General features: G+C 43.6%; 2 protein-coding genes across 3 annotated transcripts in view; one reads left to right on the forward strand and one right to left on the reverse strand.

Moving 5' to 3' along the window:
* The window catches only part of APIP (APAF1 interacting protein), a 45659-nt gene extending 35654 nt beyond the window's left edge, over positions 1 to 10005 (reverse strand). The window contains exon 1 of the mRNA XM_006883788.1: positions 9962 to 10005. Coding sequence (XP_006883850.1) covers positions 9962 to 10005 — 44 coding nt within the window. The remainder of the gene's footprint in view (positions 1 to 9961) is intronic.
* A 375-nt stretch (positions 10006 to 10380) lies between these two features.
* PDHX (pyruvate dehydrogenase complex, component X) overlaps positions 10381 to 14139 on the forward strand; it is an 81744-nt gene continuing 77985 nt past the window's right edge. For both annotated transcript variants that reach the window (XM_006883751.1, XM_006883752.1), the window contains exon 1: positions 10381 to 10540. In XM_006883751.1, coding sequence (XP_006883813.1) covers positions 10381 to 10540 — 160 coding nt within the window. The remainder of the gene's footprint in view (positions 10541 to 14139) is intronic.

The raw sequence follows: 14139 nt of genomic DNA on the forward strand, positions 1-14139 counted from the left end.
GCCAATCTGAGGTTGAGATCATGAGTATTAAGTGTGACCAGTCAGCCTGGTTACATAATTTTCTAAGTAATGACCAGCTGTTCAGTACAGGCACAAAGGAGGTGAACAAGAGGGTTCATCTTGGGATGGGGTTTTGCTAGGTCAACCATGTCTGCAGATTAGGCCAACAATGAATGAATGCCCCTAAGGGAGAACTGTTTCGACAGAACGGGTGTAGAAGCCAGTTTGTAGTGAGTTATGAATGAAATGAAATTTTGCAGCAGAAAATTGTCACTCTAAAAGTTGCTTTAAAGAGAAGTTAGACAGGATGATAGTTAGAGGGGCACACCAGGTCATAGTCTGTTTTATGTGTTAAGGGGAAAGGTTGCTGTTGTTGTCATCCAGCCAACTCCCACCTTACGATCGGCTTGCGAAGAACAGAATAAACACTGTTCAGTCCGTGCAACCTGATCTAAGCTCTTTCCAACCCGAGGGGCTCATCTTCCAGCATGCCTGACTGACTGACTGATGATGGAAAGAGCTTGGTGATTTAAAATTCTTCCAATGAAAACCTTAGGAGTAAACGGGTAAGGAGTTGTGCTGCCAACCCAAAAGCAAGTGGTTTGAACCCACCAGCAGCTCCAGGAAAGAAAAATGGCATTCTCCTCACATGCACTTTACAACCTGCTGGACGACAAGCTATGAGTCACTTCCACTTGATGGTAAGTAACAACAAGATTATGGGACAGGAAGAGATGAAAGACCTGGGAGAGCAAAAGTCTAACGAAACAGTGAAACCTGTGAGAACAGGAAAGGTCTGCCTTTTTCTAAGTCTCTCTCCTAAGTTTTCTGCCTCTGACAGGATACAGTCCTACGACTTTCCCATTGCTTGTTTCAGTGAAAATCATTTGAGTTTTCCTTCTTTGGCAGTTTCCACCTTATCAAAGTTTTGGCTTTCACAGGTTTTACTATAATAAGCCAGACTTCAAGGAGACAGATGGATCTAAACCCAGGAGCACAAGTTTTCCTTGGACAGGAAACAGAGTACCTTAATCAGGTGCTGTCAACTTGATTCCAGTTCAAAGTGAAATCACGTATTACAGAAGACTGTGCTCTTATAGTTTTCGAAACTGTGACTGTTTGGAAGCAGATTGCCAGGCCTTTCTTCTGAGGCACCTTTGGGTGGGCTCGAACTGTCAACTTCAGCAACAGTGAGCACTAGAATGCTAACTGCTTGTGCCATTCAGGACTCCAAGGAAGGCTAAAGATGCAGGTAAGTAGGAAATTTTAATACTGATTTTAAAAAGCAGAACCAAAACCCACTGCAAGCAGTCACTTCGGACACCTAGTGATCCTCTGCGATGGAGCAGGAACTGCCTCCGGGGTTTCCAAGGCTGTAAACTTTACAGCAGGACTGTCCTATCCTTCTCCTACAAGATGGCTAGGGGTTCAAACTACACATCTTTTAGTCAGCAGCCAAGTAATCAATACCACACTATCAGGACTTGTTGATTCAAAGAATACACGAGGCAAGGGAGGGGGAAGGGAAATCCAAAATAGAACTCCTTAACACGCTGCTGTCAAATCAAGTCCGATTCACATCAACTCTCTATCGGGTTTTGGAGCCTGTAGATCATTATGGCAGGAGACTGCTTCTCTCCATCACAGCAGCTGGGGGAAGTGAATTGCTGCCATTATTAGCAGCCCTACGTGGTATAAATTATGATACCAGGGCTCCGTGATAACATTTGCTGTTGTTGTCAGGTGCCATCGAGCCAAGTACTGCTCAGAATGACCCTATGGAGAACAGATCCGAATCCTGTCTATCCTGTGCCATCCTCAACATCTCTGATGTACTTGAGCGCAATGCTGCAGTCACCATGTCAATCCAGCTTTTTGAGGGGTCTTCCTTTCTTTTCCTGACCCTCCTCCTTTCCAAGCATGCTGTCACTTTCCAAGGACTAGCCTCCTCTAGCAACATGTCCAGAGTATTAAAGACAAAACTGTGCCACCCTTGCCTCCAAGGAGCACTCTGGTTGCACCTTCTCTCTAAGACGTATCTGCTCACTCTTTTGGTAGTCCGTGGGATGTTCAGTGCTCTTCTCCAACACCACAACTCAAAGGCATCAATTCTTCTTCTGTCATCCTTATTCACTGTCCAGCTGTTATATGCATAGCAAATGACTGGAAAGGCAAGTGGCAGAGTCGAAGTTTAAACTCGGGCTGATCTTAGATCTCTAGTCTTTATACTAAATCAAGGCAAGTAGATGAAGAAATAAAGGTTGTGAAGGTCATGCCTAATAGTCACTATTTTCTTTTCCATTCTGAAGACAAGATCAGCTGGAAAAGAGTCTTGGAGTAGCAGAACTAGAATAGTCCTGTAGGAGAAGGGGAAAGGAAGTCCCCTCTGGGGGCCTTCCATGTGGTGTTCAGGTGCTAGCTGTACTTAAGACACCACACTATAGATAGATATCAATTCGCAGAGCTGAGTGCTCCGTCTATGCTCTGGAAATAGTTCTTAGCAGCCTAGGGAGACATTCAAATGAAGGCAATTATTAAAAAATAGTCGAAGAGGACCCTGTGATAGACGTGTTGTTGATGCTGTCAAGTTAATTCTGATTCACTGTGACCCTGGATGGCAGAGAAGACCCACCCCACTGGGTCTCCTAGGCTTTCTATAATCTTTATAGGAACACATCACCAGGTCTTTTCTCTTGCAGAGCTAGCAGTAGGTTTGAACCACCAACCTTTCAATTAGCAGCCAATCACTGAATATATCACAAGTGTTCTTTTTAATAGAAAGTACACAGAGGGATTTATAGGATTTTAAATAAGGCAATTCTCTCACCTAAACTTGAGGTAAAAGGTAGAAATGTGGGGACCAGGCAGAGAAGGAAATGGCCATAAGAGCTGGCTGGTAGAGTGGGAAGAGTTAAAACTAATAAGTTCAACAAGATCAAGGAAAACAGAAGGTAGGGTACTGTTGTAGCAATACAAAAACCAAATATTTATTCATTGTCAACATAGTGCGCTGCAGGTAAGGGAAAACGGGGTGGAGTGAGGGAACACATTAAAAACCAACCCTGAAATATTCCTGCCTGGGTTTATCTCATCAACGAAGCATACGCACTTCCTGAAGGCAGAGAGCATGCTTAATATGCCTACCACAGGTCTCTGCTTAAAATATAAGAGTAGAATTGAAGAATCTATCTCTTATATTAAGAAAAGTTCTGTAAAATCTAGGGTACGGTAGAACAAATCAGGCTTATAGGAAGTTGGTCCACAGAGTACTTAAAAAGAATCTGTTACCACTTAAAAATCAGAAGATTTCACACAAAGTACGAGATTGTAGCTTGATTCCCTGGGAATAGTTCTTATTGTTTTCAGGTGGCAGTGAGTTGAGTATGACTCATAGTGCCCCTATAAACAACAGATCTGAACCCTCTCCCACCTTGTACCATCCTCATCATCATTTCAGACATACTTGAGCCCACTGCTGCCATCCTGTGTCAATGCATGTGGTTGAGGGTCTTCCTCTCTTTTGACTACCTGTTACCTTTCCAAGCATGATGGACCTTTCAAGGCACAACCTAACAACATGAGAACAGCGCATGTTTTAAAATCAAGAAAGGTGTGCATCCGGGCTCAGCAAATCATCTGAGAAGCTGGAGTCTACGAAGAAGAATGTAACATCAGGATGAGAGGAAGACTCATCAACAACCTGCATTAAGCAGATGACACGACTTGCTGAAAGTGAGAAGGATTTGAAGTGCTTGCTGCAGACGATCTAAAACGACAGCCTTCAATATGGACTACATCTCAACATCAAGAAAATGAAAATTCTCACTCCGGAATTGTCATCATGATAGATGGAGAAAAGACTGAAATTTTCAATGATTTCATCTAATTTGAATCCATAATCAACAGTAGTAGTCAGATAATCAGGAGATGCACCGTATTGGGAAGATGTGTCATCAGGGATTTGCCCACATTGTTAAGGGGCAGTGATGTCAGTTTGACTACTAAAGTATACCTGATTCAGGCCATGATCTTTTCACTCACTTGCTATGAATCTGTGAGCTGAACAATGAATATGGATTACAGAAGAACTGATGCCTTGATTTACAGTGTTGGTGAAGAGCACTGCATATCCCATGGACTGCCAAAAGAACAGATACATCTTAGATAAACTGCAGCCAGGTGCTCCTTGGAGGCAACGATTACAAAACTTAGTCTCACTTTGCGCATGCCATTAGGAACGGCTATTCCTTGGATTTAGAACTGTTGTACACAGGGTCCCCGTGAGTCGCAGGCAACTCACTGGCAAATAACAACATTCCTTGGAAAGGGACATCATGCTTAGAATAGTTCTTATCAGCTTTGAAAAAGCAGAACTTAGGCACCAGATCCCTCTTTCCATACGCTGTTGTTGTTGTCTGCCAGAGGACTGCCAGGAAGCAACTGGTGGATTTGAACCATGTGCCTTTTGGATTGCAGCACAGCTTTCTACCACTTGGCCACCAGATATTTAACTGTATTTCCATATAGCTAAAGATAAATGGGAGCTTTGGTGGCCTGACAAGTAAAGATTTGCACTGCTAATCCAAAGACAGGAGTTCAAATACTCCAGCTTCTCCACGGGAGGAAAAAGGGTAATCTCTCAAGCAATTTACAGCCTCTGAAAATCCACTGGAGGGTCGGCTATGAGTTGGTTCTGATTTGACGGCACATAACAACAGAGTAAGTTCTGGCAGGTATGTATGATCAGCAGACCACTAGTTAGAGAATTCTAGTTTATTCTTTGGTTCCTTGTTTAAAGCATCCTTTGTTATTTAGGGGAGCCCTGGTGGCCTATTGGATAGAAAGCTGGACTGCAAACTAAAGGCAGATGTTCAAGTCCACCAGCTGCTTCTCAGGAGAAAGATGGGCACTCTCCGCCCGTATGACTTACAGCCTCTGAAAACTCACTGGAGTGTCACCTGAGTTGTTTCAGACTTGACAGCAATAATTGAGTTATTGTTCATTTAGGTGACACTGCACCAAGATTAATTTAAGGGGGACATTAAAACCATGTGATATTGAAACACCTTAGTGATGATCTTTAGAATACATTATCTCCAGTCTCCTGGTGATAATTTGTTATTGTTATGTAACATTGAGTCAGAAGAGACTCATAGCTGACCCTTCAACAAGGTTTTTATAGGCAGTAAATCACATAGGAGGAGCTTGCCCGTCTTTGTCACTTTGAGTGGCTGCTGGATTCAGACCATGTGTCTTTAGGTTGTCAGTGATAACAGGCTAAGGAAAAGTGAAGCCATCTTCCTCTACTGCCCATTCCAACTTTGCACTTTTCCCTTTCTCCTTATATACTTTTGAGTTATTGCTAGTGTTAATCAGTTACTGCTGTGAGTAACTAGTATTCAACCCAGCTTTGAAACAGAATGCTTTGATGGACTGACCATCTGGAACTCTTCTGACGTCAGGGAGACCAGGGCAAGCTGCCCTGCCCTTCTTGTGAAGATAAAGAGCTGAATACTCCCTGCCCGTTATCCCAGTTTTAATGAGCCTTGGGACTGTGTTACATCTGGAATTAAGTGTTTCACTTCACTGCCTGCATGTTTTCTTTTCCTCTTTGATTTCTATTTAACTAAGCCTTGAGCAAAAGAAGACTTGGAGATTTCTAAGGCCCATCTGGCTCTCAGTATGTAATGTACACACCTTAATAAAATTATCTTTCAATCCAACTTAAGCGTGACTGATTAACTGGCTACTATGTCAAATTCAAAAAAGACCCCAATTTTTTGCTGACTCGTTCTCTACATGCATAGGCTAGCAACTACCTTAAGTATATCTATCCCAAAAACTTCTTCCCCTCACTCACTCAAATTTTCCTGTCCAGAATTCTAACATCCAAGAGTCCTAAGCTAGAGTCAGTTAAATAGGTTAATAATGGTTTAGCAATAAAATCTAGGTACTACTGGGCTTTCATTAGGACCATTAGCTCTAAAAATTATAGTAGCTAATTCTAGGCATGAGGAGTTTCTTCCCTCTTAAACAAGGTTTATCAAATTGAGTTAAAATTGTTTACTTATTTACTTCTCCTCTAGGCTTTAGGGCATATCTTATTCATCTCTATATCCCAAATGGCTGGGTACAAGGGTAATGCTAAAAATTAGTAAAGTGCCTGGAAAAGCAGGTCAGCAAAAAAAGAGGAAGACCCTCAATGAGTGGACTAGCACAGTGACCACATAACTGATCGCGAGCATGGTGGAGATTGTGAGGCAGGGACAGAAGGTTTGGGTCTGTTGTGTACAGGGTACACAGCACAACTTCTTAGCCACAAGGCTCCCAGAGCTCCCTGAATTCATCATTGTTATTGTTATGTGCCCTTGAGTCACCTACAACACATAGCAACCCTGTGGACAATAGCTCTAAACCTGCCCTGTTTTAAGGCAATCTCTATCTGACACAACTACCGCATCATCCCAGTCACTGAGTCAATCCCTCTTATCCGTAGTCTTACTCTCCTGAGCTGACATTCCACCCGTCCAAGCATAATGTCCTTCTTCCAAGGACTGGTCCCTCCTGGCAACATGCCTAAAGTACATGAGACAGAGCTTCAAAATCCTTGCCTCCAAAGACCATCATGGTTTCACTCACTCCTGGACAGACCTATTTGTTTTCTTGGCAGCCCATGGTGTTCAACACTTCTCCAGCACCACAACTCAAAGACATAGACTCTTCTATCATCATTAGTCACTGTCCAGCTTTCTGATGCGTAGCAAGTAATTGCAAAGACCATGGCTTGGATCAGGTGCACCCTAGTCTCTAGAATGACACCGTTGCTTCTCGGTACTCTGGAGAGGTCCCTGAGAGCAGATTTTCCCAGTGCATCCATCTTTTGACTTCCTGATTGTTGATGCCAAGAGTGTTGATTATGGAATCAAGTAAGCTTTAATTGTTAACAATCTCAAACTCTTCTCCATCTGTCATAATGTAGCCAATTGTGGGGAGAATCTGTCTTCTTGATGTTGAATTATATTGAAGACGGCAGTTCTTGACCTTCTGCAGCAAATGCTTCAGGTCCTCTTCAATTTCGGCAAACAAGGTTGTATCATCCACATAATGAAGGTTGTTGATGAGTCTTCCTGCAATCCTAATGTTAAGTGCAGCCTACCAAATGATCTGTTCCATACATCCTTTTCATTACATCCAGCCTACCAAATGATCTGTTCCATATAGAGATTGAAAAGGTATGGAGACAGGATACATCCTGGATGTACACCTTTCCTGATTTTGAACCATGCAATGTTTCCTTCCTCTGTTCTGGTAATTGCTTCCTAGTCCAAGTATAGGTTTCACATGAAGTATCTGGGATTCTCATGTTTCTCAAGGTTAGCCATAATTTTTTATGACCCACACAGTCAAATGCCTTTGCATAGTCAATGAAACACAGATATACATTCCTCTGATACATTCTAGTTGTAGCTAAGATCCACTGAACACTGGCTATAATGTTCCTAGTACCACGGCCTCTACTAAACCCAGACTGTACATCTGGCAGTTGATGTACTGCCCCCATAAATTTTGGATCATTTTCTTCAGGAAGAATGTGTGTGATATTAGTGACTGTTGTTGAGTCACCTGTGACTCACAGTGACCCTATGTGCAAGAGCCCTAAATGCCGTTCTATCCTGTGCCAACCTAGCCATCCCAAACACACTCATTCCCACCACTCAACTCACAGAATCTATCCATCTCATCAAGGGTCTTCCTCTCCTATGCCGTCCTTCCACTCTCCCAAACATCATGTCCCTCTCCAAGGACCAGTCCCTCCTTAAAACATGCCCCAAGTATGTCAGATGAAGCTTCAGAATCCTTAACTCCAAGGAGCATTCTGGCTTCACCCTCTCCAGGACAAACCTGTTTGTTCTCCTAACAGTCCATGGTATATTCAACACTCTTCTCCAGCATCACAGCTCAAAGGCATCAATGCTTTTTCTATCATCCCTATTCACTGTCCAATTGATACACAGCATGTAATTGCAAAGACCATGGCCTATATCAGGTGCACCTTAGTCTCCAGCATGATATCATTGCTCTTCAGTTCTCTTGAGAGGTCCCTCACAGCTGACTTTCCCAGGGCAATTAGTCTCCTGATTTCCTGGCTGCTGTTACCACGAGTGTTCAATAATTTCTACACTCTGTCGGGTCTCCTTTTTTTTTTGGAATGGGAATATGAATCTCTTCTAGTCAGTTGGCCAGGTAGATGTCCTCCAGATTGCTTGGCACAGCCTGGTGAACACTTCCAGGACTGCCTCTGTTTGTTGAAATATATAAACTGGTATGCCATAAATTCCTAGGACCTTGGGGTTGTTGTTTTTTTTGCCAATTTCTTCAGAGCAGCTTGAACGTCTTCCTTCATCACCATCACCTCTTGATCAGGTGTTGTCAAATCGAGGATGACTCAGACGGGAACTCATCTTTAGGAGGGAGTAATGATAGAGGACATGATGCCTGGATAAGCACAAGCCCATTGATCCCGCCGTGAGAAAGACGAGATCACAAGGATGATATGAGAGGGTTGTATATAAAGTCTCCATGAATCTGAGCTGACCCATGGCAGCTACCACTCTATGAACCTAAAAGTGAATGAGAGATGGATGCAGCCTGAAAGTAGTAGATTTTCCTTTTACTTCAATTTAAGGGTAGAATTGTTTTCATGAACAGTTTAAAGTAAGGTAGGCAAGCAAAAATTGCTCAGAATAAAGATGCAGGCTACTCGAGCTGTGCCTCAACTCCAATCCTGCCAACATTTCCTGAGTGCATACTGCACACCAAATGTCAAGGCAGTCTCCAGAGCACAGGAAATGGTAAGTTTCAGGATTCAGAGCACGTGTTCCAATTCCACTCCAATACTTCTTTCCTTGACTTCCCCGTAAGTGTTTTGATTTTCAAAATAGGATTTACTCATGTTGCCTTTTTTAAAAAATGTGATTTGAAGGTTTACAAAGCAAATTGGTTTTCCATTCAACCATTCACATGTTTTATTTTGTAACATTGTCCTTCCTATAATTTTCATTCCCATAAATCCTTCCATTTTCCCTCTTTTTGCCTTCAGGGCTTTATACCCCATGTTGGTGTTATGCGCTGTCCAGTCTCTTGTGACTCATAATAACCCTATGTACCCTAGCTCTGAAGCCTGCCGTATTCTGAGCCAGTGTCACTGACACCTACCCCCATTACCTCAGTTACTGTATCACTCCATCTCATCTGGAGTTTTCCTCTCCCGCGCTGTCCCTCCACCTTTCAGAGCATGATGTCCTTTTCCAAGGACTGGTCCCTCCTGGCCACATGCCCAAAGTACGAGAGACAGAGCTTCAAAATCTGTGCTTCCAGGGAGGAGCTTGGTTTCACTCTCTCCGGATCAGACCTGTTTGTTCTCTTAGTATGTCTTCTCTAGCACCACAGCTTAAAGGCATCAATTCTTTTTCTGTCATCCTTAGTCCAGTTCTCTGATGCTGCTCTGATATTGATGTTGTTGTGTACCTTCCAGGAAGATCCGACCCACAGCTGACCCCTCTGGCAGATTTTCACAGGCAGTAAATCACAAGGAAGACTGCCCCTTCTCCCTCTGAGCAACTGGTGGCCTTGAACCGAGTGCATTCGGGATTGCCACGGGGCTTCTTGCCACTGGGCCATCAAACCTCCCTGAGACTACGTTTAAGCAATTTCAATTTCTCGCATATTGTTTATGATTAAAAAGTATGATAAATATTACTAACGATTCCATACGATCTGATACCAGAGGACGTGGGGGGTGGAGGGGTTGTGCCTCATGAATCACTCAGCTCTAGGGATGCCAAGACCCACACCTCCCAAGCAGGGCCACAATCCTGCCACACACCCCAAAAGGCTGCTAACCCGCCCCGTAAGGCCCAGGAGGCCTTGGAATGAAAGGCAACACCCGGTCCCGCCCCACCTGAGCAAAGCATCGCCTCGAGCAGCAGTTGCCTTCCGCAGCATGGTAGTCAGACATGGCCTGGGCGAGGTGGTTCCGCAGTCACCGAACTTCGATCGCCGAACTGGATCGCTCCCAAAGATCCTCCTGCCACTATGCGGAGAGATCGCAGGTACAATTAGGCGGCGCTGAGGGCAGCCTGGAGGCGGAGTCTGCGGGGGCCTCATTAACGGGGAGACCCAGCCGCCCAATTGGCGGAGGAGGGGCTAACGAGTTTGGAGGCGGAGCTATGGGCCTGCGCATCTCGACTTCCCGTGGCAGAGACAAGGCTGGCAACCAGCCAGGGGGCGTGGCAATGCGGTTGGAGGCGGGGCCTTGAGGGGCCTTGATGACCAGACGATCAGGCTATTCCGTGGCCAGCCCGCGTTCAGCCTGGAAAAATGGCGGCCTCCTGGAGGCTGCGCTGTGACCCCCGTGTGCTAAGCTATCTCCTGGGTTTCCACCGCCGACAAAGCCCAGGACTGATCAAAGGGGCTTCCGGCTGCTCTGTCGGCCGCGTGACCAGTGGGAGATGGTTTCACAGCACGCAATGGATGCTCGGTGAGTGAGGGGTCCACATAGCGCCCTAGCAGCTGAGCAATGGGCCTGAGTAGAGGCATTAACTTAGGGTGTGCGTCATGACGTAGAAATGCCTGGGGATCTGTGTTCTCTTGGTTCTTCATCCAGGAGAGGTCTGCTACTTGGCATAGTATGTGTTGCAAAAGTTTTTCTTGGGATCTGGGAATATTTGACTCCGTTATTGCCTGCTTCTTTTACGTGGCTTTTCGGTGACCTTGCGTTGGAATTTGGGGTGTGTGGGAGATAGGCCTGTCTGGAAGGCTTGTCATCATAGTCCCATCGAGCTGCCTTGCGGATGACTGGTACCGGCTTAATTTGCAGATACTAAAAGCATCACTGGGAGATCTGAGTTCACCCAGTTAGGGGAATCCTTGCAAATTTTGTGCAGAATTGTCTTTCGTGATGTTGGCAAAAGGAAATTGGCATGCGGGAAATTCTTTTTCCTTACGTGGGATAGAAGGAAATGGATCTTTTTTTTATAGTGACCTATTGCCCGTTAACCCTTCACAGAACTAAGTTTTGTTTTACAAACTAGATGTACTAGGCATTATCTGAGCTATGTGAGGATCAGAAAAATTAGATTTCACCAAGTCACGCAAATTGTAAAATGAGTACACCAATGTTTCTAAATATGAAAAACTCGTAGTTGGAAAACGTATTCATAGTTGACTCTCCTACTGGTTTTGCGAAATCTGAAAATCCCACTCAAGCAGATTGCCCATTTTCTGTGTTCATGGATTCGAACAGCCCAAGAGGCGCACATTTATTTTTTATTTATATATATATTTTTTTTACGTTAGCAGTGCCTCACACTAGATCCAGGGCTTCCTTTCTCCGTTTGTAAAGACTAGGTGATGAAAAACTATTTCTATTTCTAAAGCATAATGTTGTTTCGTAAGGTACTCCCAGGTGCAGAAGAATCACTCTTTTCCCCTGCTTTGTTAAAAATGGAATTTTTCCATATCCTGACAAGATTCTGCCTGGCTTGGATACCAGAAAAATCTGCATTTTAGAAACACCCGTTAGTCAGTTTTAACGTGGATATTTGATAGACTCCAGTTAAGGCATAAACAAAAATCCTCGGATCGATACCATTGAGTCAGGTCCAGGTAATAATAACCCTCCATCAGGTTTTAGAGGCTGCAAATCATAGTCGGAGGAGTAGACCCATGGAGCTGCTGGTGGATTTTAATTCTGCCACTGATTGTGCCCGAAAGCTCTAGTGACTTAGTAGGAAAGAATTGCACTGGCAATGCAAAGGTGTGCGGTTTGAAACCACTCGCTGCTCTGCTCGAGAAAGATGAATAAGCTTTTCTCGTGTATTTACTGCCTCTGAAAAGCCCTGGAGAGTCTACTACAAGTTGGTTCAGAATCAAGAGCATATAACAGCAAACTTTGCCACCAGAACTCGCTCAGTTTAAGGCATGCCTCCTAAGAAAATCATGGAATAGTAACAGCCCAGTGTTGGAAATACTCTAGGAAGTATTTTGTTAACTTTGTGGAACAGATTTCTTTTTAGAGTAGTTGGATACTCTAGAGCCTTTCTACAGAGAAAGTCATACGTATGTATATACATAAAATTTCAGTGTAGGAACTCCTTCCTTAGGCCCAGTGTAGGAACTCACTTGTTAGATGCCATGAAGTTGACTCTTTTTGTTTTTTTATTTTCTACTAGTTTACTTATATATTTATTTATAAATTCGAATACATTGCTTTCAAGGACAAATTCTTTCAATTTCCCTCAACCCCCACCCATCAAATTGTACAACCCAATGATTCTCTCTCTCTCTCTCTCTCTCACACACACACACACACACACACACACACACACACACCCCTACCCCTGCACATCTACATAGCTCTGCTTCCAACTTCTCCCACCCTCTTGTATCCTTACACTCATTCTACAATAATGGTTTTATGCAATATTTATCCTTGTGAGACTGAGTTAGGTCAGACAGCATAATGTTCTCCAGTCCCTCCCAAGTTAGGTAATTTACAAAATTATTGTTCCTGCATGCTGCATAGTATTCCGTGGTGTGAATGCCCCATAGTTTCTCAATCCATTCGTTTGTGGTTGGACATTTGGGCTGTGTCCATGTTCTTGCGGTGGTGAATAATGTGAAGTCGACTCTTAACTCTTAAAGACCCTGTGTACAACAGAAGGAAACACTGCCCAGTCCTGTGCCATCCCACTGTCTCTGCTGTGCTGATACGCCCATTGTTGCCGTCAGTTTGTCATCCACCTTGTTGAAGGAAGTGCCCCTCTTTTTTACTGATCCTCCACTTTTCCAGTCAGGGCCTCTCCGAATAACATGCCTGACATATGTGTGAAACAAAGTCTCACCATCCTTGCTTCTAAAGAGCCTGCTGGCTGCATTTCTTCCAAGATAAATCTGTTTGTTCTTTGAGCAGTTGCAGTCCATGGCAAATTTAGCATTCTTTTCTAACACCACAATCCAAAGATACCAATTCTTCTGTCTTTCTGACTCATTGTTTAGCTTTCACATGTGTATGAAGCAATTAAAAATCTTACTTGGGCCATCCTTATTTGCTGCATCATAACATTCTGCAGATACACACTTAGTAGTAACTACTTGTCTCTGAATATCATCTGGAGGGGGTGGGGAACTACATTCTAAAGAAGCGCTGGTGATTTTGTTGGTTCTAGTGCACAAGTGACCCCAAACCTAGTGGCTTATAACATCACAAATTTTTTATGTTAGAATTGTAGAAATCAGTCCAAAATGATTCCCTGGGCTAACATCAAAGTATTAATTGGGCCAAGAGTCTTGCTTTTTTTGCCTCTTCCATCTTCTCAAGGTGGCCTGGATTGGCTCATGATTTCCTTCCATCTTTAAAGAAAGGAGAGATTAGTTTGATCTTAATGTGTATCAGTTTTGACACTCTTTCCTCTTAATTATAAAAACTCTTATGATTATGTTGGGACTACTAGTATCTCCCTATGTCAAAATACTTGCTGAACAAAAGGTTGAAATTCCATCTTCAGCCTTAATCCTCCTTTACCCTGTATCATATTTGCAGATTTGGGGACTTAGAGTATGGATATTTTGGTGGAGGGTAGAAGAAGGGGTCACGTTATTCTGCCTGTACTATAGGAGCTCACTGTGTTGTTGGGTAGCTATAACATATTTGGAAACTTTTGACATTTTTTTCTCAATACTGAGTTGAAGTTTATCTCTTACGACTTTGATTTACAAGTTATTGTTTTCCCATGTTAACTACACATGGTAATCCTTAAACTATTTTACAAAGCATGAATTTTGTGTTTTATACATAAATCAGGTTTTTCTGAGTTTGGTAGAGATTGTAGTTTGAAAAATGAAATAGCCATTTGGTAATCAGTGTTGTTATTGCTGTTATGTGCCGTCAAGTCACTTGCGACTCATAGCGACCCTATGTACAACAGCCCTAAACCCTGCTCTATCCTGTGCCAGTCGCACTGCCTCTGACACACCCATCCCGATTACCCCAGTCACTGAGTCAATCCACCTCATAGAGGGTCTTCCCCTCCTGCCCTCCACTCTGCCCAGCATGATGTCCCTCTCCAAAGACCTGTC

Source organism: Elephantulus edwardii, unplaced genomic scaffold (genome assembly GCF_000299155.1).
Source record: "Elephantulus edwardii isolate Elephantulus edwardi_28Jun2011 unplaced genomic scaffold, EleEdw1.0 scaffold00029, whole genome shotgun sequence".
NCBI classification, from domain to species: Eukaryota; Metazoa; Chordata; class Mammalia; order Macroscelidea; family Macroscelididae; genus Elephantulus; species Elephantulus edwardii.